This window comes from Chelon labrosus (genome assembly GCF_963514085.1).
Source record: "Chelon labrosus genome assembly, chromosome: 3".
Classification (NCBI taxonomy): domain Eukaryota; kingdom Metazoa; phylum Chordata; class Actinopteri; order Mugiliformes; family Mugilidae; genus Chelon; species Chelon labrosus.
In genome coordinates, this window is record NC_140339.1 from 8,940,764 (window position 1) to 8,968,407 (window position 27,644).

At 41.3% G+C, this 27,644-nt stretch overlaps 3 protein-coding genes across 5 annotated transcripts; 2 read left to right on the top strand and 1 right to left on the bottom strand.

Annotated features, from left to right (window-relative positions):
* The first annotated feature begins 589 nt into the window (after window positions 1-589).
* On the top strand, window positions 590-6,222 carry fgf7 (fibroblast growth factor 7). Its single transcript, XM_084540899.1, has 4 exons — window positions 590-836; window positions 1,162-1,804; window positions 5,081-5,187; window positions 5,271-6,222. Exons 2-4 carry the CDS (start codon window positions 1,519-1,521, stop codon window positions 5,484-5,486), a joined length of 609 nt encoding a protein of 202 aa, XP_084397025.1. The 5' UTR covers window positions 590-836; window positions 1,162-1,518; the 3' UTR covers window positions 5,487-6,222.
* A 5,150-nt stretch (window positions 6,223-11,372) lies between these two features.
* On the top strand, window positions 11,373-14,525 carry dtwd1 (DTW domain containing 1). Of its 3 annotated transcripts, none has more exons than XM_084541847.1 (5): window positions 11,373-11,411; window positions 12,525-12,827; window positions 13,005-13,142; window positions 13,734-14,022; window positions 14,159-14,525. In XM_084541847.1, the coding sequence occupies exons 2-5, from the start codon at window positions 12,570-12,572 to the stop codon at window positions 14,386-14,388; spliced, it is 915 nt and encodes a 304-aa protein (XP_084397973.1). In that variant the 5' UTR covers window positions 11,373-11,411; window positions 12,525-12,569; the 3' UTR covers window positions 14,389-14,525. The 3 variants fall into 3 exon arrangements, with proteins under 3 accessions (XP_084397973.1, XP_084397972.1, XP_084397971.1); XM_084541846.1 differs by having other exon boundaries at window positions 11,374-11,604; XM_084541845.1 differs by having other exon boundaries at window positions 11,374-12,827.
* A 237-nt stretch (window positions 14,526-14,762) lies between these two features.
* Window positions 14,763-26,188, bottom strand: nnt2 (nicotinamide nucleotide transhydrogenase 2). Its single transcript, XM_084541281.1, has 21 exons — window positions 25,974-26,188; window positions 25,000-25,229; window positions 24,709-24,908; window positions 24,526-24,613; window positions 24,330-24,418; window positions 24,044-24,231; window positions 23,226-23,359; window positions 22,917-23,108; window positions 22,233-22,383; window positions 21,333-21,494; window positions 21,129-21,239; window positions 20,887-21,032; window positions 20,326-20,521; window positions 19,302-19,535; window positions 18,607-18,767; window positions 18,183-18,362; window positions 17,935-18,094; window positions 16,018-16,099; window positions 15,689-15,807; window positions 15,232-15,347; window positions 14,763-15,129 (listed from the first exon to the last, which is right to left on the bottom strand). The coding sequence occupies exons 1-21, from the start codon at window positions 26,101-26,103 to the stop codon at window positions 14,983-14,985; spliced, it is 3,216 nt and encodes a 1,071-aa protein (XP_084397407.1). The 5' UTR covers window positions 26,104-26,188; the 3' UTR covers window positions 14,763-14,982.
* Window positions 26,189-27,644: the final 1,456 nt, after the last annotated feature.

A 27,644-nucleotide genomic window follows, 5' to 3' on the forward strand; every position in this document is an offset into this window, starting at 1 on the left:
GTATGTAAGGCAATAAATTGTGACTAAATACTAACACGAAAAGTGAAAGAGGGTATGACCCTTGTCACAAAGATGACTACTTCTGAGCAGTTATGTCTTCTGTTTTTCTCCCTTTGGATGGATACCTGCCAGCCATAAGTTATTGCTTCCCACTATTACACTCAATAAGAATGAGAACTAAAGGACTCCTTTGATGTTTTTTACTTGAGTCAATAAATCCTTTCCAATGAATCAGTGCAGCCGAGTAAAACCACTAATTAATTTTGACATTTAAAATGATAGGAAAGAATTTCTTTAAAGCTCTGTCATCGGAGCAAATAATCATCAGAGAACTGAATGTAAGTCATTATTAACACATACAGCACAAATGTTACTTGGAAAAGAGATTGCTGTAAGTTCTGCAAGGGTGAGTGTGCATGAAAATGTTCTTAAAGTACTTGGGAGTGCATACCAGGGAGAACCCGGTATTCCAAGAGTTTATAGCTCCCTCTCATGTCTGGTGGGTGAGTGACAGTGAGAGGCAGGCAGAGGGTGTTTCTCTATTGCATCTCGACCAGGGACAGCTGACTGGTTGGGATCTAATTGCTCTCAAGTGAGGTCAGCAGGAGGCATTTATCTAAGCGGAGTGCACAGCGACAGTGGAAGATGAACAGAGCCAGCCAGCCAGAATCAAGGAAACATACATGGGAATTCACAGGAACTCCTAGCTCTCGCTTAGCTTCACTGCAATATTGGGCTTGGTTTACAACTGAGACTTCAACTTCAGACCTACAAATTAAGTTTGTTGCTGAAAAGGAATACACCTCTGCCAGCTCCTGACAAGACTCAGAGCACATGTAAGTCATTACTGAACTTTTTAACAAGAAAAGCAGCATATTGCATTTGTTTTTGTATTATGTAAATGCAGAGATTACCACAGACTTCACAGACCACAGACTCATGACGCAATTCAACTTTATCGATGCAACATTTCACTCTTTGGGGTCCATGACAGCGATACATAGTAAATTTCAATTTACTATATATTTATATTGATACAAAAAACTAGCAGCTACTTAAAAGTTGTACATTTATGGGCACTCCATCACATAACTGGGTGAAGTTTTAACTTTTAAGTTAACTTCAACGATTTGCCAACTGTTTGTTCAACTCTTTTCTTAGTGACATCATCATCAACATTAACAACATCAACATTTCTTGAGCTGGATTATGATGGCCCTTGTTGGAGTATGGTCTCAAGACGATGGAGAAATCAACACGCACTGTCACTGAGGACTAAAGAGAGACATCATCTTGTAATATCACCAGCCATCCTCTCCCTGAGAGCTCACGCCAGCCAGCATCAACAGCCTTCACATAGTCTCTTCCCAACTGCCCAATTTCAACATCCCACCCCTGCTACAGGAACAAGGACCCAGGGGTCATAAGTCAAGGGTCCTGGGGGCGCTGGGCTGAGGGATAGCGCACAGATCTCTATTTCAGTATGTTGTTCATTGATCCCCACTGCATTGTATTATAATGCGCAAATGGATGCTGACATGGAACCTTCAAAATCTGTTCTCGGGACTCTACCTGCATGCAATCTTTCTGTTTGGCAGTGTGTGTGTGGTCTACAGTGACTGCACTCCAGAGCAACTTGCAGCTATCATGAACTGCTCCAAACATGAGCGCCACACCAGGAACTATGACTACATGGAGGGAGGAGATGTGCGCATCCGACAGCTGTTCAGCCGCACACAGTGGTTCCTAACAATAGATGACTCTGGCAACATCAACGGGACTCAAGATCCCACCAACTGCTACAGTAAGGATTACTCTTTTTGTGTAATTATAGTACCTAAGGCAAATTTTAAGTTTGCATTTATTAATAGTATAAACACCACTAATGTGCCAGAATATCTGGTCTGAAAATTAATCAACTTGGGTCCTTGAGGTTTAGGTTTGACATCTTTCCACTGAGTCAGTAAAACAAACTTTGGCTTATCAAGGTGACAGAAGCACGTGGGGCTCGTTATACAGCGCTTGCCATAGTATAATCACAGTGTTAATGAGTCATGTGTCTCTGTTAAAGCAGCCAAAGTGACAGACGTAAAGTGAAGCAGGTGGAGGCTTTGGCTTGTTAAACTACAACATTGTCTAAATACAGGCTGTAATTAAGTAAACTGAAGGGACTTGGAGACTTACGGGTACCAGGTCCCTGTGACCTCAGACTCATACCTACACAGACTCACATTTGTTCAGTCTGATTCATTCAGCACACAGTGTTAGAAGGAGATATTAGGATGACGTACTAGCAAGAATATTAGAAATGGAATAACTACTGATATTCAACTTAGATTTAGCAACTGACATCTCTTGTAGGATACAGACAGCAATTAAAAGTTAGGAAATATATGTCATTTAATGTCTGCCAATTGATTAACAAATATCACATTTTATTTGCTAACCGATGTAATGCACGCTACCTCAATGAGTTGATCAAAATGATGCTCTGGAATCAACATTCTTCAAAGTTCTTATTTTGAGAGACTACTGAAAGTCTCTGTCGTAGTGAGGATGTTTTAAGTAGTTATCATTTCCTCCTATCTGACACTGCGGCTGTGGCTGGAATGTTGGCTTGAAAGACTGATGCCTCATGGAAAAGACTGTTGTGCAACAACTGGCAATGAAAAGAAGAAAAATTGATACACCCATATGTGGCCAAGGATCGCACGCTAAAAGAACACACAAATTTAACCAACAACGATTTGACAAGATTAGTCTGGTGCAGATATGTATGTAATAAATCAGTGGTTAATACTTTAGACTGCAGTGAACAATAGGTCCTTAAAAGCTGATTGCCTAAAGGCTTTTTTTCCCTTTTTTTTTCTTTTTGTTTGATTCATAAAGAGAAAGCACAAAAGAATAAACCCAAATGAGAAGCTTGGAGCGACCTTATTTTTGGCCTCCACATGTGTCTATAACAAAAATATTGGCCTACTTTCAGTGAACTTTAAAGCACAAATATTTTTTTCAAACTTTTGCTTGATTAAAAATCAAAACATCTTCAACTGGATTTTAAAATTTCAGTAATGAAGTGTCGAGACAATCTAATGCAGATACTACGCATTGTAGGGTACATGTGTGCTGCCAGTTTCCAGTTTAAATTTTGTTCTGAATGTGAAAACAAATCCTCACAAGAAAAATTATAGTACGGATAAGACGATGGATGTTTAATTCTAGCTAAATAGTAAAGACGCATGTTTGTTTGAGTCTAAGTGAAAGACCACAATATAGTTTGAGTTGAAAGTGTGAAAATATTGATAAACTGAATTAAGCCATAGAGAAGAGCAACTAAACCATAAACCACAGCAGCCAGAAAATAATAAAAAAAATTCAAAGACAACTTGTATAAAAAGAACGACTTATGTATTAGCCTGGTCGTCAACCAAGTCACTGGAAATCTATCATAACGGACCCAATGTCAGGTGTAGCCAGAGGCACACACTCCATCTATATCCTTAATTAAATTACGTGTAATTGTGTGAATGTTATCTTAAATACAGCATATCTGATAAAGATATGTAATATTTTGCAGTTTTGGTGCAGATAAGGATTACATCTGGCTTTGAGGACAAAGTAAAAAGACCTTGTCATACTGAGTAATTTATCAGGTATTTAGTATGAGTCAGTCAATATGTATCCCTAATTGCAGAATAATTTGCTATTCCTGGAAGGTTATCTGCAGCATCGTGACCCATGAATGTAAACACTATTCAGAGAAAGATGATTTAAGAATTGCCCACAAGTTAGTTTACTTAGCCATGAGCAGCAAGTAATTGCCAATCTGTTAAAGCTGAGAGTAGTTTGCAAAGCTATCCAAGTTAGAGCAAAAATGTTAACAACATATGTGTGCATGTGCATGTGGAAATGTGTTTAATCACTCCACAGCTCACCAAACGACTGTATAAGACTGTACACTGTACACTATAGGAGCTCAAAATGCAGAAAAGAACGGAAAAGAAGGTCTAAATAAACACGAGCAACTGGTCTAAGGGCAGTAATGTTAAGATTAATATAAACTGCATGCAGAGAACAAACAGCATTCCGACTTTGGGAGATTGCCATCTGTTTGTGATCTATAGCAAATACTCAAGTGCAGCATGGTTAATGTCAGTCTGAAAAGATTTAATAGACTCCCTCTTTGCCCGTCAAATAATTTGCGCAGTTTGTAAAAATTAACAAATGCGTTTATATTTTCTAAAAAAAATATACTATGATCTGGAAATTGTTCACGTCTTTGAATATTTTTGTGCAAAACAGATTTACTCTTACAAGTCATCAGATTTGTAATGGCCACAGTATAATGTCAATCACTTAAACATACAGTTAGGCTGTAACGACATGTTCTATGGCATTATTACAAACCTTTAATTTATAGACTAATAAACATCTCTACATATGACTTGCAAATACTGCTCTTATACTGCTCTTTCTGTGGAGACAGAGAAATATTGCTGTTTACGCGATCTGCTTTTCAATGTTTATTCCGGCCTTTTAACATCGCACACTGTGGCTTTTCAGTTAAAGAACCAAGTCTTACATTCATTGTAGTTCAGCGCTAAGCCAAATACTAATTTCTTTAGCAGGGTATAATTCACTGCATACAGTCAAATTTGTTACAACAATTTGTTATTAAGTTGCATAATCAAATCCTTTTCACAAAATCACAAACCAAAATAGTCAAGTAAAAGTGTTCCCCCCCCCCCCCCAACAGATTTGAGGAGCAGGCTGAAAATCTAGCGTGCAAAGCACATGCAAGGGGGTAGTTTTCTCAATCCCAGGGGAGAGAGGCCTAATCTGTCTCCCATATGTGCAATGGCATAGGTTGTGGTTTGTGTAATGGCCACCCAGGCCAGTTAACAAGGCTTGAATAAAGCCAGAGAGACCACAGACTGATTAATCGCAGGAACTTCCATCTCGTTTGTTAATGAAGATGAATGTTGACTGCAGTGTGGAGCTGAGTGAGGCCTGAATGTTGACAGGGTCTTATCTGTCCTGTAATATGTCTCATTTTCCTAACTGTCTGACTGTCTGGCAGGTATCCTGGAGATCAGGACAGTGTCTGAGGGGGGCATACTTGCTATCAAAGGCGTGAAGAGCCAGTACTATATCTGTATGAACAAGGCTGGACAGCTGCAAGGAAAGGTAATATTATTGGTCCGAGAGAAAAGTCACATGCTGTTTTTCAGACTGCATAGTATTAATGGTTTGCTATATTTCCATTACAGAGGATCTACAATGAAAACTGCAACTTCAAGGAGGTTTTTCTAGAAAACTACTTCAATGCTTATTCCTCTGCAAAGTGGACTAAAAATGGCAAGGAAATGTTCATAGCCCTGTCTCAGAAGGGAAGGCCTCTACGGGGAAAGAAGACCAGGAGGGAGCATGTAGCATCTCACTTCATCCCTATGAAATGCAGGGAGGAGGAGAGGAGAGTGGACTGAAAAAGCAAAGGACTTAGTCGCTAATTGTGTATGATTTCAGCCACATATTATATATGTTAACAGACACATGTAAATTCATTACCAACACTCCACTCTCCTCAAGTTGTAGACTAGAGGTGTAATGTTTATAATATGTTGCTATTTTCATAACAGAAAGCAACAAGTATGACATGAGCACATTAAAGTAGTTCATCCATCCTCGAATAAGATGTTGAAAATATGGAAATACCACTAAAGCTACTCAATTTAATTATTATTTTGAATTAAATACTATATGTCCTCATAAAACAGTTAAGTGTTATCTTATAAAACAGTAAAATATACTACACACAGTCAGGACTGTATTCTTTTCTAAAGATGATTTACACTCATCGTCATCTGAGGTGACATGTTTGATCAACAGAAAGGTCCAGAATAGGCTGAAGCAAGCTGGACTTGTCTTTTTTTCATGGTACAAGTGCTCAGAGCACACAAAACAGAGACACAATAAATTACAATACAATATTTAGTGGAAAAAATAAAAATAGCGCACATAGGACGATTGATTTGTGAATGATCTGTCTGGATCTGTCTGTCGTTCCTGCATTGACGACCGCTCTTTGGTCATAAAGCACTGTAGCTGCTCACTGACTCCCTCTTCATTATTAAGGTGTGATTTTGAAATGCTAAAAACATTGTGCTGCTGCTGAAAAGACACCCAGATTATAATACTAAGTGAATGACATAATAAATGTGTATGCTATGCAATCCCTTTGCCCCAGCGTGAATAATTTTGTTCTCTAACAGATTATATATTTATTTCGACACTAATTTTCTTTAGTTTCAGAATCAGACTTTTGCTTTGCAGAATAAATTTTTATTTTATCAAATATTATCATGTTTCAATCTTAAAGTCCAACTCTCTCTTCATCATATCACTGCAATGTCCCAGTACTGGCTTTAAAACAGTTAAGCATTAAGTGTTCCTTCGCCTTTTACAATGTGCATTGCTCTGCCTGGGTTCCTTAGAATGCCACCTTTGAAGCTCAGTATAAACTACTTGAATTAGCTTATCACGTTCTTTCAGATTTTGATAAGTAAGTTTACCTGCTCTCACCCAATGACAGCTGGAATAGGCTCCCAGCTGCACGGTGGTTAGCACTGATGCCTCACAGTAAGAAGGTTCTGGGTTCAAATCCATGGGCCGACTGGGCCTTTCTGTGTGGAGTTTGCATGTTCTCCCTGTGTCTGCGTGGGTTCTCTGCGGCTTCCTCTCACTGTCCAAAGACATGCTCGTTAGGTTCATTGGTAATTCTAAATTGGCTGTAGGTGTGCATGTGAGTGTGAATGGTTGTCTGTCTCTCTGTGTTAGTAGAGAGACATTGGGCGGGAGGTGGGGTACACAGTTCGCCAGTTTATCGCAGGGCTAACACAGAGAGACAGACAACCATTCACACTCACACCAGCGGCCAATTTAGAATCACCAATTAACCTAATGAGCATGTCTGCCGGAGTACCCGGAGAGAACCCACACAGAGACAGGGAGAACATGCAAACTCCACACAGAAAGGCCCCAGTCGGCCAATAGTTCTGAACCCAGAATCACCTTTGTGTTGTGAAGCATCAGCCACCACACCACTGTGATGCCCTATTGCTGACTTTAAGAAGATTAAATACACAGTACAAGGGGATTTGGGAAAACTTTGGTGTCCTTGGACATGATGTAAGATCACTCAAACTGATAAGGCAGGCCTAGAAGCAAGTTGTGATGGAAGATAAAAATACATCGACATGGTCAAATGTTGCATTAACTCTGTCTGAGTTTATACTGTATTGAGTAAAACTGGAGTCTTGTCAGTCCAGAGAAATATCGCAGACATTTTGGCAGGGTGCCTGCAGCATGTGTTTATGCATATAAGCACGTGCAGGCACACAAACACACACCACCATAGAACATGAGTGTTACCTTTTGCCTGGGTTCACATCTGGATTGAAGAACCCCTGTCAGATAAAGACAGTTAAATTGAGAGAGCAAACCTCAGAAATACGTTTGACCCAAACAACGTCTGACCAAGGTGAAGGCTTCTGCCAAGTCACGCAAAGTTAGTCTTAGCAGATAATTTGTAACATGCTCAAAATGTAAACACATTTCAGACTCAAGGCTGTGTATTCCCAGCAGGACTGGGAGAAGCTGAAGCCAACAAGAATGAAAGAGAACTGTCGCAGACGTGAAGCCGCAGATTTCCCAGAAATAAGATGCAACACAGGCACATCAAAAACATAAATTGTGACAGCTTGCAAGATGTTCCAACACTAACAGGTTCTGTTTAATAAAATGCTCTGGAAATCATAAATCCTAAAAACTTGATTAATATTTTTTTTTAAAAGACATAAAATATAAAATATACGACCTAACTCTTGCCAGCTATGACATAGATTTACTTTAAAATATATTGCCTTGAAACATTGCCACTGAATATTTTCGAGTAGATTGTTTAAACATTGTGTCTAAATGGTTTTTATTTTGTGTTATTAACTGATAGCACTTCACCAGTGGTTTTAAAGCACACCACAAAATATTATTTTACAAATTATATCAGACTAATGCTAACTGTCCACTTCTTTATTTCCTTGCTTAAAAAAAGAAGCAACAGTTTAGAGCTACTGTGCAGTTTGATTGACCTCCTGGGAGGAATAATGATTCTGTAACAATGATTCACTATCCATTGCATTGCTTCAAAACAGCAGTAACAAATTTGCATTTTTCATGGAGGCATAAACACAAAAGACCACATATGTCCTATATTACAAGCTACATTTGCAGAGAAGGGAAATATCCAAAAGAAGGATGAAGTCTAACACTAGTGGCAGAGAAGAGCAGAGAGGCGGAGGATGAGAAAAAAGTGGAGGGAAACAGGGAGAGAGGCCTCTGAGTCTCGTGCGATGCAGAGAGGTGGTCTTGGGGCAGAAGGAGTAAGGGGAGGCCCTGAGGGGTAGAGGGAACACGCAGCTGAACTTGATATATTTCAGGGCCATAAACCTTCATTTCCCCAAAGGAAATGTGTTGTTATGCAACTTAGGGGATTCTGTGTTTGCAGCCGCTAGCACGGAACCCCCCTAGAACACAAGAAATTTGTCAAAGACAGATAGGACCTCCAGCTGCTCACCACATCTTTACACTTTTTTTTTTTGCTGACAGTGAATAAAATCAATCACATAGAAGAATACTGAAGCAACAACAAAATAAGTGAAGTATTTTGGCTTTCATAGGCTGTAACTCTGGCGCACAAGGAAATGATTGTGGACCACCAACAAACAAAATGATAACGCTGCCAAATTAAAGTAATGCCAAATTATAACACTGCATGACCAAATACTAAGGGCTGATGTCCATAATTCTGCATGATTAGATTTTAAACCTGAACATTAGAAATTGGTCCACTTTCTTACCCGTTGCAGGTTGCAAAGGGCTTGAAATGTTATTAAATTGCGCGACGTTTCTAAGTTTTCAAACGGGGAAATTAGAACATGTTTGCTATCCAATATCATTTTCATGAAAGTTTTGACTAACAGCATTCCGAGTTTGGAAAATTGCCACTTTGGGAGATTGCCAGTAATTGCACCAGTAATGAAACACACATTATAACGACGAGAGATGTGAGATAGTTCAGTAAACATTCAACCAAGCATCTGAATCACAATTTGCAGCAAACTGACCTGTAAGCTCTAATCATCACTATAACACACCTATAGTTAGAACCAGTGCAATACAGTAAATACTATTTGAATTTGCATATACAAGACACATATTTTTATAGAATGGCTGCAAAATGAAAGCGAGGCCCAATGGTCAGAAAAGGTTGATAGAGTATTTTCCTATCCCTCCAACAAATACAGTATATTGCATGATGAGAAAGTCAATCATTTGCAGATATTTTTTGTGTGGTTTTCACCGGGTACTCCGGCTCCCTGGCATAGTTTAAAGACATGCTTGTCAGGTTGGTGTTTCTAAGTTGGCCATGTGGGTATGAATGGTTGTTTGTCTTTCTGTGTTAGCCCTGTGATACACTGTCCAGGGTGTACCCCACCTCTCGTCCAATGACAGTGGGAATAGAAGCGGTTACTGATAATGAAATACGATGTGATAAGATGTGAAATCTCAGTGCCCAGCGCTGATATTAATGCAAATAAAATCAAAACTTTTAACATGGCTTGATCGCAGTAGGGCAAATTGAGAGTAGTTTGCAACCCTTAAAGGCCACTTTATAATTTATTCTGGATTTGAAGTTTGTTTTTGTAAATATGTTATCGATACTTTTAACTTGGTTTTCAGTTCTTCCAAGCACTGGGTTGAGCCTTAGTATTGTATGCACTTTTATCTCTCACCATGAATGAGGGCTCTCCTCTTTCATCTCCAGCAGCTGTAAAATATCAACTTCCATTCCTGTTCAGCCATAAAACTTTTTGCACTTCATACCTGGAAAAACAGACCATGCAACTTATCAGAAACTCACACCATGTCAGCAAGAGAAGAATCACAGGTATGTATCATGAGTGTGTGGTTACCAGAGATACAGACAGTCACTGGGCATTTCTTGAAGCTGTCAACCAGCTGTTCTTTGAATAAAATACTATACTGACTGCTTGCCTCGGGCAAGGGTACACCTGAAAGCCCACAAATCACATATATAATTTCTATATATTTTATTTGTCTGACAGTATTTAGAACTGGCAGAAAAATGTGATACAGATGAAAACCAAGTGAGACAAAAGTAGTTTTCTTTGAATTCGGATTTAGAATATTCCTCGTGAAACATCTCCGCGGAAAATAAAGCTCTTATAAATGTGTAATGTTAGGTAGGTCTAGTGTGTATAACAGGACTAATAAGGATGGACTCTGCTTTACTGACACAATTATCCAACTAACATGCCACACAATACACATATTGCTGGGATTTCTGTTATCACAGACAGTCCTGTACAACAATATGGCTGCAAGATTAGTTCAAGGAAAACTGGTGTAAAATATTAATGTGCATTTGTCTTGTCTCCAAGCCAGATGTTCTTGGTATGATGAAAAACAGAATGTATTGTGCCAGATTTTAATGAAATATAATAAATAATAACGGCATTCAGACTTTCATGGCAAACAGATGTTGAATTTGGGGAATGTTACCTGACAGGGCAGCAGCGTCTGTACAAAAACTGGTAGAAGAGTATGCCAGAAATTTCCACTTTCATAGAGTTAGAGCAAATAACTACAATCAGATGAAACTAACATTTTATGTGACAGTTATTATTATTTATGCAACATATTATTATCTTATTAATATTGGCTAAAAAATCTAAATGCAGATGGCAATTTGGTTCCAGTTGATAAAACTGTTATTTAAAATTAGGTCAATAGAACAGGAAGTTAGACTAATTTCATAATTGATTTAAACGACCTAATTAATAAATAAAACAGGCAATTACATGGGAAAGAAAATATCTAGGGGAATCCGTAATTTAAATAATGAATTTAAAACAACTTTACCTGTATTTTTCTGTACTTTAAAAAGCATAAAACATATTAAATTAGTCATTTATTTAATTTCCTAATGCTTTTTTAACATGACAAACGGTGCAACCGTTGTTTATGCAGACGTTAGTTAGCTAGGCAGTTATAATTAATTACTTCGAGTCAACAAATAACCGAACTTTAAAGTTGCATTTTATTTCACTGGCAAGCCAAACCTCGTTCAATTTAAGTAATATCAGTAGCTTATACTTTGTCTTTCTTACATTAATTCGCATTACCTGTATACGAGTACCTGCTGTGAAGATCATGCCGGGTTCTGTGCCTAGCAACGGTTGTCTAGCCAACAGCACTTCCATTTCCTCTACACGGACCGTTACTTCCGGCGTAGAAGAAGACGTTCAGGCTAGTGTATTTGTTTACTACTGGTACGCGCATTTCTGTTAAATCCAACGAGTGGACTCGGCGATGTTAACAATACATCACCGTCTGTTTCCAGTTTTATCTTTGCTAACCTGCTTAGACTTTGTGTTTTTTTGTCTGCTAACGTCAGTGGCGTCAGTTACAGATGAGCATATACCATGCTTGCTAACAGAAGCTAGCTTCAGTAGAATGAATGAGGTAATGTTCAGGATGGGAAACAAAACTGGGACAGATGTGCGGAGATTATTGTCAGATCTCTCCACGCTGTGTATTTGAACGGGAGTATGCTACAGTATGTAGAAGGTTGTTTCTGTTTAGCTCCGTTCACATTTAGTCCTCAGGTTTCTCGCGTTAGCTTGTTCACCACGTGCCCAAGTTTGTCAGGCAGTATTTGCAGTCTGTGTAAAAAGGCTCGCCCCCTTTGTAAATCTTATTTCCTGCTTTCTCTTTAATTAGGGAAGATCACAAGTCAGACTCAGTGACTATGCTCATATTGTGACAGTATTTTCAGTCTGAATGTAGATGCTGTCATAATTAACCGAGTGGCTAATGTGAGGACCATCATGATTACTTCACTGACACACAAATGAGTTCAGAAAATTACATCACTAATAGTAATAAAGTTTATACCTGGCAAATAAAGAAAACAGTAAGAAATGTTAATAAAATATTATATTAAGTAACAATATTAACGTCCAAGAAATGCTAATTAGTCTTCAGCAATCTATAGGTAGGAACTATTTGTACATACACTGAGCAAGATGAAGTAAAGACTACCAAGTCTCTTTTATAAAGTACAGTTGGTAACTGAGAAAAATACAGACTGGCACGACATCAAGCATTTTGCATGGGATTCTGGTTATCTTACTTAACTAAAATGCATAATCCAAGCCACATCACATTCTTACAACATAATATTAACGTTATATTAATAAAGCCTACATCGCCCAGCTCAATTCAACTGATGCATGTGAAAAAAGACTCCCTTTTAACCTTTGAAATAACAACTCCGAGCTCGATAGATGGATTTTCCCCGTTATTGAAACCCTATTTATGTAAGTGTTGGATTATTTATGTCTACTAATATTTGCACGATTTGTTTTGTCATTCTTGTTAAGCTGTGAACGCAGGCCCTACGCACTGCCAACTTTTAAAGAGCAAGCATGAGCGGCCTGGATCGGGACCAGCATCGCTATCCTAGTTGCCGTGACAAAACAACAGTCTCCAGTGATTCATCAGACGCCCTGGATCTTGCCAAGCAACCTCTCCAAGGTCTAAAATTGGCATCACATGCAGTGCTGGAGGAAGCACAGAAGAAAGGCAGGTTAAAGTGCTCTAAATGTGGAGGATCAAGGATGTTCTTCTGCTACACATGCTGCACATTAGTGGGTGTCAGTCTGCAAGAAATCCCCGTGATCAAGGTCAGTAAGAGGTTGGGACTCACTTGATTGTTCCTTTGATAGGCCCTTCAGAGGTGTAGTAATACCAAAAGCAGCGTCTTGATTTGGAAAATGTTATATCCTTTATGTAACCTCTATGAAACTATCTTCACATGTTGTAGTTGACTCTTTACTTGACATTCTGTATGTTGTGTTCAGCTTCCTGTGAAGATAGACATCATAAAGCATCCTAATGAGACAGATGGCAAGAGCACTGCAATCCATGCCAAGATACTCGCTCCCAGTGATGTCACCATATACACTTACCCCTGCATACCTGAGTTTGAAAAGGACAAGGTCAGTTGTTGTTTAATGTCAAACGATTTTATTATGTTTTATTATTTGACAATATAAATGCCTTTGTGAAGCTAATGTTTTGGCTGTAACTGAGGAATATATTTCCCATTTATTCATCAGCCTACTATTTGTAGATACATTTATGAACTGTTGGTTCTATGAAAACAGAATAGACAAGACAATGTGTCCACTCAGCAATTTCAGATAATCAATTTACTACCACAAGTACAAAGAAAAGCAGAAATTACCCATAGTTAACGAGTGCTGGTTAGCATTTTCATATTTTATGCTTGACAAGTTTAGATTTCACAGTACTAGCCGTATCAGATTCTGTAATTTCAGTTTAGTGCACAAGCCATGTATGTTTATTTTTCTTCTTGCTGTCCTCATCTATTTTACTCAACTTAATGAGCTGTTGTTTTCCCTTTTTCAACTTTATTTCACTCTTGTCAAACTGTGTAACTCTCTTTCACTGCTTCCTATGTTAGTCATATATAAATCACTGTGATGTAGGAACATATATCTTAATGAATCATTTGTGTACTCTGGTCTTGGTTTGTACGGCGGTTTTCCACTCTGCGCTCTCTCCAGGTGGTGTTGGTGTTTCCTGGGCCAGGGGCCGTCTCAGTTCAAGACATGATGCAGTGTTTACGTGACAGGAGTAACAGCACGACACATGACTCCTCTGATGAACCCTGCACGAAGAGGCTGAAAAGTGAAGGAGTTCAAGGTGCCACACACACTGCAGAGAACCCAGAGTCAGGGATCCCGGGTGAAGCAAAGGTCTTGGAGTCAAAGGTGCATCCCCTGCAGAGAGTGGTCTTCATTGACAGCACATGGAACCAGACCAACAAGATCAGCACAGACGAGAGACTGCAAGGTAATCATGAAAAATTACATTTGTGCAGGTTTTGCGAAGACTTCTGGTGATTACAAGGGGCAACTTTACTTCACCCATATCACGCTTTAATATGAGCTCATTTTTTTTTTGTGACTGACATGGATTCTCTCTCCAGATTTGCTGCAAGTAGAGCTGAAGATGAGAAAAACATGTTTCTGGCGGCGTCAGAAGGGCAAGCCGGACACTTACCTTGCTACTATTGAGGCCATTTATTATTTCCTCAAGGACTTCCACGAGCTTTGCCTTGTTGAGGGGTACAACGGAGAATACGATAACCTTCTCTTCTTCTATTCCTACCTGCACACGGTTATCAACAAAGCCAAGGCTTCTGCTGGAAAATGCTGAGAATAAATGAACTTTTGGTGAAGAAATGGAAGCCCTAGTATGTCCAGTTTTATGTCTTTGCTGTAATGGTTTTATTTTGTAAGGGGTACCCCATGGCATCATTTTGTGTTAAAACATGCAATAAAACAAGTAAAGATTTAAAAATGCCTGATTTGTTTGATACATGAATAAATTCAAGATATACTACCTGAAAATAACAAGCCTACAAACACAAAAATCTTGGCAATATTCCAATATTACTAATTTAGAGAAGAAAGAATATTAAGGACTAGTTTGTCAACTCACATTTGACCTGTTTGCAGTTTATACTCTTGCAGCTTAAGTCCATTAGAGCTACTAATAACATAAATCAGTGTGCAAAGAAATAAATTTCAGTCACATTTAAATATTTTATTTACAAATCAATACACGTTTGTGCTTTTCATGTCTCTTATTTTCAACAAAAATGATCATGTTATGAATCTTTCCCACCCAACGATGGAATCACATTCGTAGGAGACCCATTAAATCCGTCCTCGAAAAATATATATAGCCTGAAACCCAGTGCTTGACATATAGTTTCTGTTAACTTGCTTTTGTACACAATACATGTAATTAGTAGAAGGATTCTCTGATCTTGGCTTGCAGGCTGTCACAGGTCTTCTTGGCATCTCCCAGCAACATGGATGTGTTTGGCTTGTAGAAAATGGGGTTGTCCACCGCAGCGTAGCCGACGCCCAAGGTACGCTTCATCACGATCACCTGTAGTTTAAAGAAATAAAAATGCGTATATAATCATATTTTGTACCAGGCTGCTAAAATGATCATACAGTCAATGGTTATTCAATGGAAAGATGGACAAACCTGTTTGGACTTCCACACCTCCAGGACAGGCATGCCAGCAATTATGGAGTTGGGATCTTCCTGTGCTGCAGAATTCACCGTGTCATTAGCGCCGATGACGAGCGCCAAGTCCGTCTCTGTGGGTCACAAACGTTTACACATTAATTCACAAGAGAGATGAGCACGCAAGCCCCAGCACCACACTTATCTCCCCTCCGTCATAAGCAGAACCATGTGTCTCGAACCACATGCCTGGTTGCTAAGAGAACAAGGCTGTTGTCCTAATAACATGGCATGTCTAAAGATCTAGACGCAATATGTGGCTGCTCCAAGCGTAGATGAAAGGGGGAAGCATTTGAAATAACTGATCCGGTAATTTTATCCGACAACTCCCTGCCAAAGTGACAACCGGCGCAGCAGTAAAGATTATTGTTCCTGTGTAGAATTTATTTATTTATTTAAAAAAAAAAGTGTTTGCCTGGGAAGTCGTCATTGATCTCATCCATCTCCAGGACCACATCGTAAGGAACTCCAGCCTCAGCCAAAAGGACGTTCAGCTGGCCCGGCATACGACCAGCAACTGGGTGGATACCAAACCTGTTGAAGATAGATGTAGAATTATCACAGTCCGTCAAACTTGGACTGAGAACTTCCTTGATCAATGATGCCCTAGCTCCTGCGATGCCAGAAGAAGAAAAATGCACCTGTCTATTCCTAAGCAACTTCAGATTTGTTGAAAAGAGCTGATGGCAGACATATTCAGATCTTTTAAGGAAAAAAAAGATGCACAAGTGTAGAAAAACTCACCTCACAGACTTGCCCTGTTCTCTCAGCATCTTCACCATGTCTGCAATCGGGTATTGAGCTTTGGCTGCGCACAGACCCCAACCTAATGACATAAATAAGCATCTATCAGTCTGCTATCCAACAGCATTTCATATTCTGGATGTGTGGTTTTATTTATTGTTCTTTATTTAAAAAAGATAAGCATTGGACAGGACTGTTCATTGTTCGATGAAAGCGCAGCAGTCCAGCCGGACGATAAACAATAAAACCAGTCATTCCTCTGCCTTTCATATTTTCCTTTGTTCTCATCCACCACAAGTCTCCTCTCTCTATTAAATCATGGCTGTGCAATGGTCAGAGAGACATTTTTCCATGTGAAACTTTTGCATGTGCGGTGTCCCCTGCGTGCAAAGAACTGCTTTCCCTGTGTGTGTGTGTGTAACCCCCGTTTAACCCTGGCGGTCAGGTGCCTTGTAGAGTTCAACATTACCCCTAAGCCAGTCACTTGTAACCCGGATCGTCCAATTCCCCAGGCAAACCCGGGCCTTCTGTTTCCTCGCTGCCCTGCTTTGTTGTTGACAGCGCACAGAGACGTCTTGAGTCTGGACTCAATAGCTCTCATGACTTTTCACTGTTTCTCTGATCAAACCAGCATGCTGGACCACACAGCTGTCCTCGCATTGGTTCGGAGCCATCGGAAAACAACAGCAATCCTGGTGTCCGAATTATTCAGAGCGGTTCCTCTCGCTCCGCGGCCACTCAACAGCTACTCAGCCGTCAGACGAGGCCGTCTTTTTCTAGTTAATAAATCAAGGCCGTCTCCCATTCAAAAATCAAAACCATCTTTCCGCAGCCTTTGTAGACAGGTGGCCGGCCGGATAATCCGTGAACGAACTACTCCATCTTGTGGTCACCACGCTTCAATAGTCTGCGTTTAATTAATTACTACCATCAGTCCTGATCCTGAACACTTCTAAACCCTCTGCAGAAAGCTTTCCCAGAGCTTCTGTTTTGATCCACGTTCTGGCAGAGCGGTCAGACTTTACCTTAACGTCAGCTGAAGTTAATCAAGTAAGAGACGGATGAGGTTATTGATCCAGTCAGATGGAAAATCTGCAGCTGGAGAGCAGAGGAGAACCCTTGCCGTGCGGTGATGAAAGGATCTCGTATTAAATTTTTGCTCCACCTCGGTCTCTTATGTCATCCCAAACTTCTTTCTACACCTGTCTCTCCAGGCTCCAGTCCTATTTTATTTTTCCAGGAATGTCTCCACCTTCTTCTGTGGGGGATTCTTCTGCTACCGTATGGATGCTTAAAAAGTGTTCCACCTAAATCTGGCAAATGTAGGTTTAATAAAACAAATGTTGCCAATTCTCAAACCTGAACGCAGTAGTTGGGCCACGAGCTAAAAAATATTGACGATCTTGTGATATGATCCTTGTTAGATCTTACCAGGTAAGGTATCTGGTCAATAACAGACCCCAATCATGTGGGTTTAGTTTCTTGAAGACGTTTCTTCCAAGTCAAACTGCCCGTGTTTCAGCTCACTTTTTGGGATATACTACGGCCTGGATGACCAAGAACCTTCACAGATATATTCACACAGTGGCGGATTCAATAAATTGTTGGTGAACTGGCTTTAGCTGAAACTTATGGAGAAGAACTCCACAGATTTCACATGTAAAATCCATTTACAGGCCTTGTTCAATAGTACTGCGCTTTAAAAATAGGCTTTTTGTGCTTCAAGCACACCTGAATCAGTCTTGAAAGTCAAGTTGCATTGTGGGTACTAAAAATATATTTACTGTGGCATGTAAAATAAGTTGTGGTTGATTCTTTAATCATTCCTTGGAAACAAAGCTGACTTTTACATTACTTGTAAACATCCAGTGGCCTTCAGTTTTGTTTTGTTGTGTGTTGCACGTACAGTTTGTTTACCTGGTGTGATGATAATGCTGTTGGCTTCTTTGATTATGTCAATGGTCTGGTCCACATTGACCTCAGTGTGAGTGCCAACGATCTCCATGGGCTTACCGCCCGCTGTGGAGGTGGTGCCGTACCCGCCCAGGATCACATTGGGCAGGGAGCGGTTCATAGCCTTGGCAGAGAAGCGGACAATAACTCAAGTGAGAGTCATGAGCGTTACCGCCTCGCTTCGTATTTGTGGCTGGAATGTGTCTACTCACCACACACATGATGTAGGAGAGGATGGCACCGGAGGAGCCGATCAGAGCACCCACGATCGTCATGAGATTGTTGTCTAGCAGGAAGCCTTCAGCACAGAGCGCCCATCCCGAGTAGCTGTTCAAGACGGTGATGACCACGGGCATGTCGGCGCCACCAATGGCTGCTGTCAGCGTTACACCCTATGAGATGATTGACATTAAGTCACTCCATTGTGCTAAAATCAACTTGTTTCCATGTATAATCAACATTATTCAGTGGATTCCTACTTTATCCAAGTTTAAAAATATGTACAATAACGTTTTTATCGACACAAAATCAAATTAAATTGGTGAAATTCTGTTTCTACTAAAAGAAGTTTCAGATCTTTTCAGTTATTTTAATTTCATCTTCTCTCAGTTATGTTCGCTTTTAAAAAAAACTCACCATAATAGTGGAAAGCCCAGACACTCCCACCAGACACCCCATGCCAGTGCCATAGCTGGAACTGAGCATGAAAGGCACCATGCCTCCCATGGATGCCGCCATCAGACCGGCGTTTAACATGTGTCGCCCAGGCAGCAGCAGTGGGGCAGAGTTCAGGAGGCCTACAACCAAAAGAAAACATTTTCAGAGAAACAAGAGATTATCGTCACGTCTTTCTGGGGATAAGGGGACACGACTGGCGAGATAAAGCAAGTAAGCACACTTGTCTCTCAATCAGTGTCACATGTCTTTGAACCCACACAAGGCTTCAGTGTGGAGGCCTCTAATCAGCTGTCTGAGAGTCGTCCACAAATCAGACAGCGACCCTCCAACCGACCGCAGCAACACAGCCACTGCACAGCCCGTGACAAATTACCAGAAAGCTTCTCATGTGTTCCTCTTGATCAGTCGTACTACAATGTAAATTAGAGCCTGCCGACACATGCACACAATCCCAGAGTACAGGCCTGGATTTAACGGAGGATCTTTGGCTTTAACAAGATGAAAAGGCCAATCAGCGCCAGAGGACGCAGAGCTCTGCGTGTTTATATAGCTATTAGTGTGTCTGTGTCAACAGAAGAACAATGATCGGGACCTGAAAAAGACACCGTCTGACTTCTATAATGCGTCTCACATGCACAGTGTCTACATACTACCTTGAAGCTTTCCATAGGCCACCAGGGACCCGCTGAAAGTGACGCCTCCGATGTAGGTGCCCAGGTAAGCCACGGTCTTGACGACACCTGCGGCTGGGTGAGCGTCCAGGTGGGGGTACTCAATCATGAACTCGGCGACGCAGGTGAGAACAGCTGCCAGCCCCACGAGGCTGTGGAAGGCTGCCACCAGCTGCGGCAAGTCTGTGATTTCAATGCGCTTGGCAATGGTCAGACCTGCAGTTGATATGTGAAGATCAGACCAAAAAGAGAGTTAAAAACACATTTTAGTGAGTTGTTGAATCTCATCTTTGGCTAAGTCTGAGGTCAGAACCAAACTTTTCATGCGCACTGGCTGAGTAAAAAACAAAAGAGAATAAAAAATGGTTAAAAGGCAGACACCTGTTTTCAGTTAAGGGGCCTGATCTTCAAAGCCAATCTGATGAGCTCTAAGTTAAGTATTTAATTGTGTTTTCTCGAAAACATAGGAACTCAGAACAAACCCTGAGTAAACCCTCATGCCCTTCAGCCCGGGTGTGCATGTATGTTGATTACAACATCATTTATCATCCTGCTTCCAAAACTGCCATTACCATGTACGACACTCACACATGATGACGGAATCCACTAATCTCTGCATGTGGACAGGATGATTGATGCTCTGTTATGAATTAGCTAAATAAATCAAAGCCGGGAAAGTTAATAGGATGTAACTCATTCACGGTGGTCTTGTAGTTTTCTAAACAAATTGCTGAACTTCATAAGGAGCCACACCCGACGCTATTATATTATATTTAGTTTCTCTTCAAATGGAGACTGAAAGTGCAGAAATGCGCCGTCGGTCGTGGGCCTCTTTGACGTGACACACAAAATCACGGAGGAGTTTAGACAGTGGATGGCAACAAAATTTGTTCTCAAACTAAATTAGTGACCACAGATGACAATTAGTGCCGTAAGCAGGCATTTTTGCGGCACTGTGGGCCCGTCTAACGTCACGTGTGTTTCAGTTGTAGTCGGAGCCACAGACCCATGGTTCCTCCGGTGGCCATGGCCAGAGACATCTGAGACAGCAGCTCTGGCGAGGGTTTGAGGGCACCGAGGGTGGCAGCGATGCCCCCCGCAACTCCCATCATTCCCAGGGCGTTCCCCAACCGACTGGTCTTCTGGGCGGAAAGGCCCGCCAGTGCCCCGACACAACACAAGCCTGAGCCCAGGTACATCATCTAAGATTTAAAAACAAAGGGAGACCGTTATCATAGTCACAATCAAGTCACTCAACAAATACTAAGATACGACCAATTTAGAATCACCAATTAACATAACCAGCATGTCTTCGGACAGTGGGAGGAAGCCAGAGTACCCGTAGAGAACCTCCTTCTTTCTGGGGGGCATCAGTGCTAACCACCACACCACTGTGCCACCCAACTATTCCCAGAGGTTGCCACATTTAAACAAAATCAAACATTAACTCTGAACACAACTGCAAGCCCTCCCCCGTAGCACATACTCAGTTATCTAACTAATAAGCTACTTAATGCCGATTTAATGTGAATAAAAGCGAGTGTTTGCCACTTGTATTTCCCGTCACCTGCTCAATGCTGTATCCAGCAGCCACCGATGCTCCATATCCTCCAACAAATGCGGCCCCGGGAAGCGCATACAGGTAATTATACTCAGGAGGATCAGTGGGACGTTTGAACATGTCCAGCATCCTCTGGGTGATCAGGAAACCGCCTGCATACGCACGGAAACAAAGGACAGTTATCACCAGGCTGAGCTGGCAATAAATAAATCATGTTCTCTATAGTTTTTTTTTTTTTTGTGACAGACCGGCAATGTTGATGGAGGAAACAAAGGCAGCAGCCAGAGCGAGACTCTCAGGCAGGGTGGAGGGTGTGAGACCCCCACCCATCAGCACCAGACCTCCTACTGCGGTCAGACCTGACAGAGGAGGGATAAGACGAATCATGAGAATATCATTCAAAAAAAAAAATAAAATAAATAAAACGCAAACATATTATATTGACTCCTGACCTGAGATGGCGTTGGTGACGGACATGAGAGGCGAGTGCAGAGCAGGGGTCACGCCCCACACGGTGTGGTATCCCACAATCCCAGCCAAACCAAAGGTCGTGACCATCTGGGTGAAAGCCGCATTCGGGGAGATGAGGCCCAGAGCCAGACAGGTGGACACACCTGGAGAGAAAGAGCGGAGCCGTGTTCTTTTCTTATTGCCCTAATGAGAAAAACGCTTTTTCCCGTACATTTTAAACCATTAAGGCAATGAAATGGCCCAACAGTAAAACACTTTCAGATTTTTCTGTTATGATTTTTTCGTTATGATTCACGTTTCTCTGAAAGACATTAACTCAAATATAGTCCCTGCTGTGCTCAGTTATAGTGGACTGGTTTTTCAAAATCTCATTAGGATCTTACCAATAATGACTGCTAGAAAAAAAAAAAAGTAAATAAGAAAGATGGGAATTAGGATGACTCCACGTTGCTTTTTGTTATCCAAGACAGAAGATATTGAGTTTGTATAAATGTAAAAGAAACAAAGAAAAGCAGTCAAGTGTCACATTTAAGCAGAGTAAGCAAAACCTTCGACATTTGTTTGAAAACTGATTTATCAATTATCAAAATAGCTGCAGATTTTCTTCTCCTTTCAGCTCTGCTCCAAGATGGAAAACCAAACTCAATGATCAGACGAAGACTGAAAAATGTAGGTTTAAAAAAAAAAAAAAAAGTAGCAGAATATCAGTGTACCCTTTATATATCCACTGGGTTACTTGTGTGAATTTAGTTTATGATGTAGAAGAAATCAATGTTTTGGAAATTACACTATCCCCCTAATCCCCCTAGTAATTTAATTTCATCTAAAGTTGTGTGAACTGCCTTGAAGTGTGAATATTTCTGCACGGATTCGAGTCCGACCTGCAGTGTAGACGCCAGCGGAGGTCATGGTGCGGTTGAAGGGAGAAACTGTCGCCGCTTTCTCAGCCTCCAACTCTGCGACCGACTTCGCTTTCACTGGAGCTGGTGGGGTGGTTTTAGGGAGAGGTGCCGGGAACATGTTCTTGCCTTCCTGCATACACCAGACAACACACAATGAGACTAGTGTGAGAACACGAGGGACGTCCACAATGTTTTGCGTGAGAAACAGACATCAAGACTTTCGCATAGTGGGAGATCTAGACTGGATGGTTGGATCACTCGAAATACAAAGTCCTGGGCTTTATGGGAGATTACACTGAACAAACAGCAATCACGAACCAGTTACCAGTGGTTTTGAAAGACAAATTCTCTTTTAAAAGGGGCATGAATAATGCTTAGTCTAACAATGAGTAAACCGATATGTCCTGTTGAGGTTGCATGCTTTCTCTGCCATAAACAATGTGTCAAAGCTAGGATTCCTGGAAAAGTGTATTTTGAAACGTTCATAACATTCTTGCTAGGATCCAGCATGAGCTACTCCCAGCTGGGATTGGGTTTTAGTACTCATTTGGCGCAATATCTCAGCATGACAGGATCTGATAGCTCATGCTGAGAGGGAAGGAGGGATGCCAGCAGAGGTGGAGGCTGCCAGTAGTTGGTTGTAAATAATAAAAACCCACCCACCTGCATTACAAGAGTCCCACGGATGACATGGTCAATTGTTCCGTAGTCAAATTCCTCTCTTGGCTCATAGTGGAAGTACTCCTTGTCCGGGCTAATGGCCTTCAGCAGCTTCAGTACGTTGTTTGAATATAGAGTGCTGGCTTGGGTGGCCATGCGGCTTGGCAGGTCTGTATAGCCGATGTGAGTTACTCCCTTTTTAAAAGACGAAAAAAAAAAAAAAAAAAAAAAGGACAATATTTAGACATTTTTCTATGCAAGTGAAAAAAAAAATGTTTTTAACACGATCTGCTGGCTAAGCAGAAACCTCACCTTATAAACATACAGGTCTCCAGGCTTGGTGGTTTCAATGTTGCCCCCCGCCTCTGCTGCCAGATCCACCACCACAGAGCCGTCCTTCATGGTGTCCACAAACTCCTTCTTGATCAAAATGGGAGCCCGCTTCCCTGCATGCAACAGACGGAGGGGGACTCAGCGGTCGCTGCCCAAGTAACTGTTCCAATCCAACATGCAAAGTGCAGCCCAAACAGCCTGGAGGTGTTCTTGTTACACCCATTTAATCGAGGATGCATCTGTACTTCACAGTCCTGACAGAATCTTAGTTGTAAAACCCAAATTACCAAATGCACAAGTCCAAAGTTCAGGTACTCTTATTAATAAGCTCCCAGTGAATTCACACTAAAGCTGCACTGATATGTTTTGGGCCACAAGGGGGCAGAAAACACCCTCACGAACCTGGTTTGAAAAACAAGCTCATCAAGTAGTTATGGCAAATAATTACCTACAACCACCGTTTACTGTCTGCCGACTGACACTGTAAATCCCTCCAGGTATGTTTCTCAACTCCTGAGAAACATTTCTGGGCCCTCAGCTGCAACAAGACCGACTTGTGTGTGTGTGTGTGTGTGTGTCCACCAGTCAATTTAAAACTCATCATCCACTGAGAGCAAGTGGCCTCCAGATGCCAGGAAATACTAATGAGCAACCAAGTCTCAGTTACACAGACAATATCCAGGCTACTAAATCAAAATAATAAATTGACAGAGGCAAAAAAAAAAAAAAAGCTGTACTGAAATTGTAAATACAAAAACATGAAGACAAAAGGCAGAGAAAGCAGCTGCACGACTGACCTGGAATCAGAGCAGTGCTGATGAGAATGTCGATCTCTTTACACTGCTTGGCGAAAATGGCCATCTCAGCCTCAATGAACTCCTTTGACATCTCCTTGGCGTAACCTCCGACCCCCTCGCCAGACTCTTTGATGTCTACTTCCAAAGGCTCTGCACCAAATGACTTGAACTGCTCCAGAGCTGCTGGCCTGACAGTCGAGACACAGTCAGCTTATCGTCAAAATCATAACCATAAGTGCCGCCATTATTCAGTCTGAGACATGATGAGTGTTTATTTTTCTTATACCTAGTGTCAAATCCTCTCACTATTGCTCCCATGGACTTGGCTGCCCCTGCTGCTGCCAAACCAGCCACTCCACCTCCAATAACCAGGACCTGTGTACAGAAAAAAGAACATCCAGGAGTAGACTCATAGTCCATATCACACTTTTTATTTATGGTTCATTGAAGAGAAGAAGAAGACTACATAGCAGGACAGTTACCTTAGCTGGAGGTACTTTTCCTGCAGCTGTGATCTGACCTGTAAAGAACCTGCCAAAGTGGTTTGCAGCCAGAACCACAGCCTTGTACCTACAAAACAATATTTCCAATCACATTTATTGCAACTAGACATTCCTGAACAGCTGCAAACATACATATCTGCACGTTAATATATTTTTCTTTACCCAGCGATGTTAGCCATAGAGCTGAGTGCGTCGTAGCCCTGTGCGATGGTGACTCTGGGCACCTGGTCCATGGCTAACACGGTGCTCTGCCTGTCTGACAGCTTCCTCATCAGCTCCTGGTTCTGTGCTGGATAGACGAAGCTCACCAAGGTAGACTTTGGTTTTAAGAGGTCTGCTTCGCTCAAACTGGGGGCTCGAACCTAAGGCCAAGAGAAAAATAATTTATTAACATTTGTCTGTACTCAAACTGAACACAAAATTAGCCAGCTGGCAGACCAAATGTGTACAAACCTTGAGGACCAAGTCTGAACCGAGGGCTCCCTTGACGTCAGTGATGGTTGCTCCAGCATCTTTGTAATGCTGGTCAGAGAACTTGGCTTCTTCTCCAGCTCCACTCTCCACCTGTACCCTGAAGCCTTGTTTGACCAGCGCCTGAACCCCGGCAGGAGACAAGGCCACACGACGCTCATTTTGTGCAGTCTCCTTGGGAACTCCAACCACCACATCTTTGTAGAGCACACCTGAAAGCACGAGCCAGCAGGTAGTCGAGCGTATTAAAAAGGCATGACTTCATTCATAAGTCTTAATGAAAAGCATAATCGGGCCAATGTTATATCATCTTGTTGTGCAACAACACGGAAAAGCATGCATGAGAGAGTGAGGCTGCGAGTTGTGTCGGGTTACACATTTCCCTCCATACATGGCATGTTGACCTCGCCGCCATGGAGACATTATTAGCAGGTGATTGGAACTGAGCCAGCACACACAGTGAGGCCTGTGCTCCTTCACAGACATGCTCAAAGTTAAAACTTAAAAGTTTTCAGGGACCCGCAAAACTTTCACAAAGACTCTGTGAAATGTCTCCCGCAAACAGCAGCGGCTACGTAAACAGACGCCTGTCAGAGGAATCCACCAGACGGCAGCTAAGATTTTTACAAGTCACCTTTAACTGACCTCTCATTCGTTCTCACATGTTAGCAGCGCCTGCGGCTCTGTGAACAAAGCTAGGGCCTGGTTCACAACAACTTTCCCTAATTTGGGAACCTCTCTAGCAACACGCAGCAAACAGTTCATGATCTGTGGAGTTTTCCACTCTCCTGGCCAGAAGGAGCGTGTCCTCAAGTGAACCGTTGCGCTCTCATTTCTCAACTCAGACACAGAGGAAAGCCAAACTCAGAAAGAATGCACGCAAACCCTGACTGCCCTCTGAAAAAATATTACCTAGTGAATTAGAGAGATTTTTATTTGACCTGAAGATTTCCTACCTCTGGAGGCCTTTTGGTCCCATAACACAGGGAAAGTCCTGAATTGCCTCTTTCCAGGTATCTTCTGACGGACACCTCGCTGAAACAAGATGACAGAGGAGCTGGAGATGCATCGCAGGAGGGTCGACATGGCCCCGGGAGTCCCTCTAGCTCTTGATTATGAACAAAAACAAGCAGAGGAAGGTGATCCGTTAACAAAACTTCTGCATCTACTGTCAAATTACACAGGACATTCTAATAATTCCCTCAAGTAGGTTCTGAGTCCCCCAGTCACACACTCGAGCAGCGAGGCCTACAGACAGCAGAGTGACATTTCAGCTCTGCAGGACACAAAACACACAGACACAGGGCCGAGGCTAGATTACAAACTCCGGGCTTGTTCGCGAGATCTGGAATTATGACGGCAGAGACAGAAACTGTGCCAAGTCTGGCCTGGTTGTTGTGAGCAGGAGCAGAGGAATCAGCGTTCAGGGAAAATGCCATGGGGCTAAAGGACTCAAGACACAGACAAGCACTTCCTTATATAATCAAAATTGAGCATTTGATGTGTATAAATAGTCTACCGCTTTAAATTTTATAAAACACTAATATATATTTTATTTAAAACACACACAGACAACAATATCTCGAGGTGGAAACTTATAGTGATTTGATTTGGTGTTTTGATTTTTGATTCACATTGTCTGATACTACATTTTCTTTCTAATCCATTCATTCATTCATTCTTTTTTTCATTCATCCATTCAGCGAATGAAGGACACATTTAATCAGTGTCCTTCATTCTCCACCTTCTACTAATTCATGCATACACTGAAAGCCTGATCTGGTGGCGTTATTATTCTCAGACTTGCCTTTCAAACTTCCAGAAAGAGCAGGTTAATGGCTGAACTTCCCCCTCAGCAGCAGGGTCACCTGTGAGACGTCCTACCCCAAAATCGTTCCGTCTGCTTGCAGGGACAAACAGACGACCTTCCGCAGTTTCGATATCACTGGCGCACTATTTATGTATAAATAGAAAGCCACGTGACTCGACTCATAACCACCCTCGAAGCTGATAAACTCCTCGCAGACGCCGCTGCGTAACGCACGGCTTGACTACCTGCGAATTAAAGGCTGGATTAACATGTCAGAAGTCACAAATTTGTCACTAGTCATTTTATTCTATGCATAAATCTACGGTCTCGCGATACTTCCCCTCGTTTGGGCCGCTATGAAACATTTTAAAGTAGAGCATGGAATATTAAAACAGAATTATCTGCTAATTGTGTTTGTTTATTTTATTTATTTATTTTATTTTTCCATTTTTAGATTTAGTGCAATTTCTTTACTGCACACGAGGTGACGCCAACGTACAAGAGAAAGGCGTAAAACTTAAATCGTTGGACGACCATGACTATTTACTTCGCTGTGAGCGAGATAAAACCATTATTATATACACATTATTATATTATATTATATTATATTATATTATATTATTTTATATTATATTATATTATATTATATTATATAAATCAAAATGGGCTTGTACAATTTATGCCTGGTCACAAAACTGTGCATCATATTTTCTATATTAGATATTATGAAAATAAAATCATATCATATCATATTCAGAATTTTGTCCTTCCTGATAACACAAATACACATTTAAACGTAATTTATTTTAGATAGATG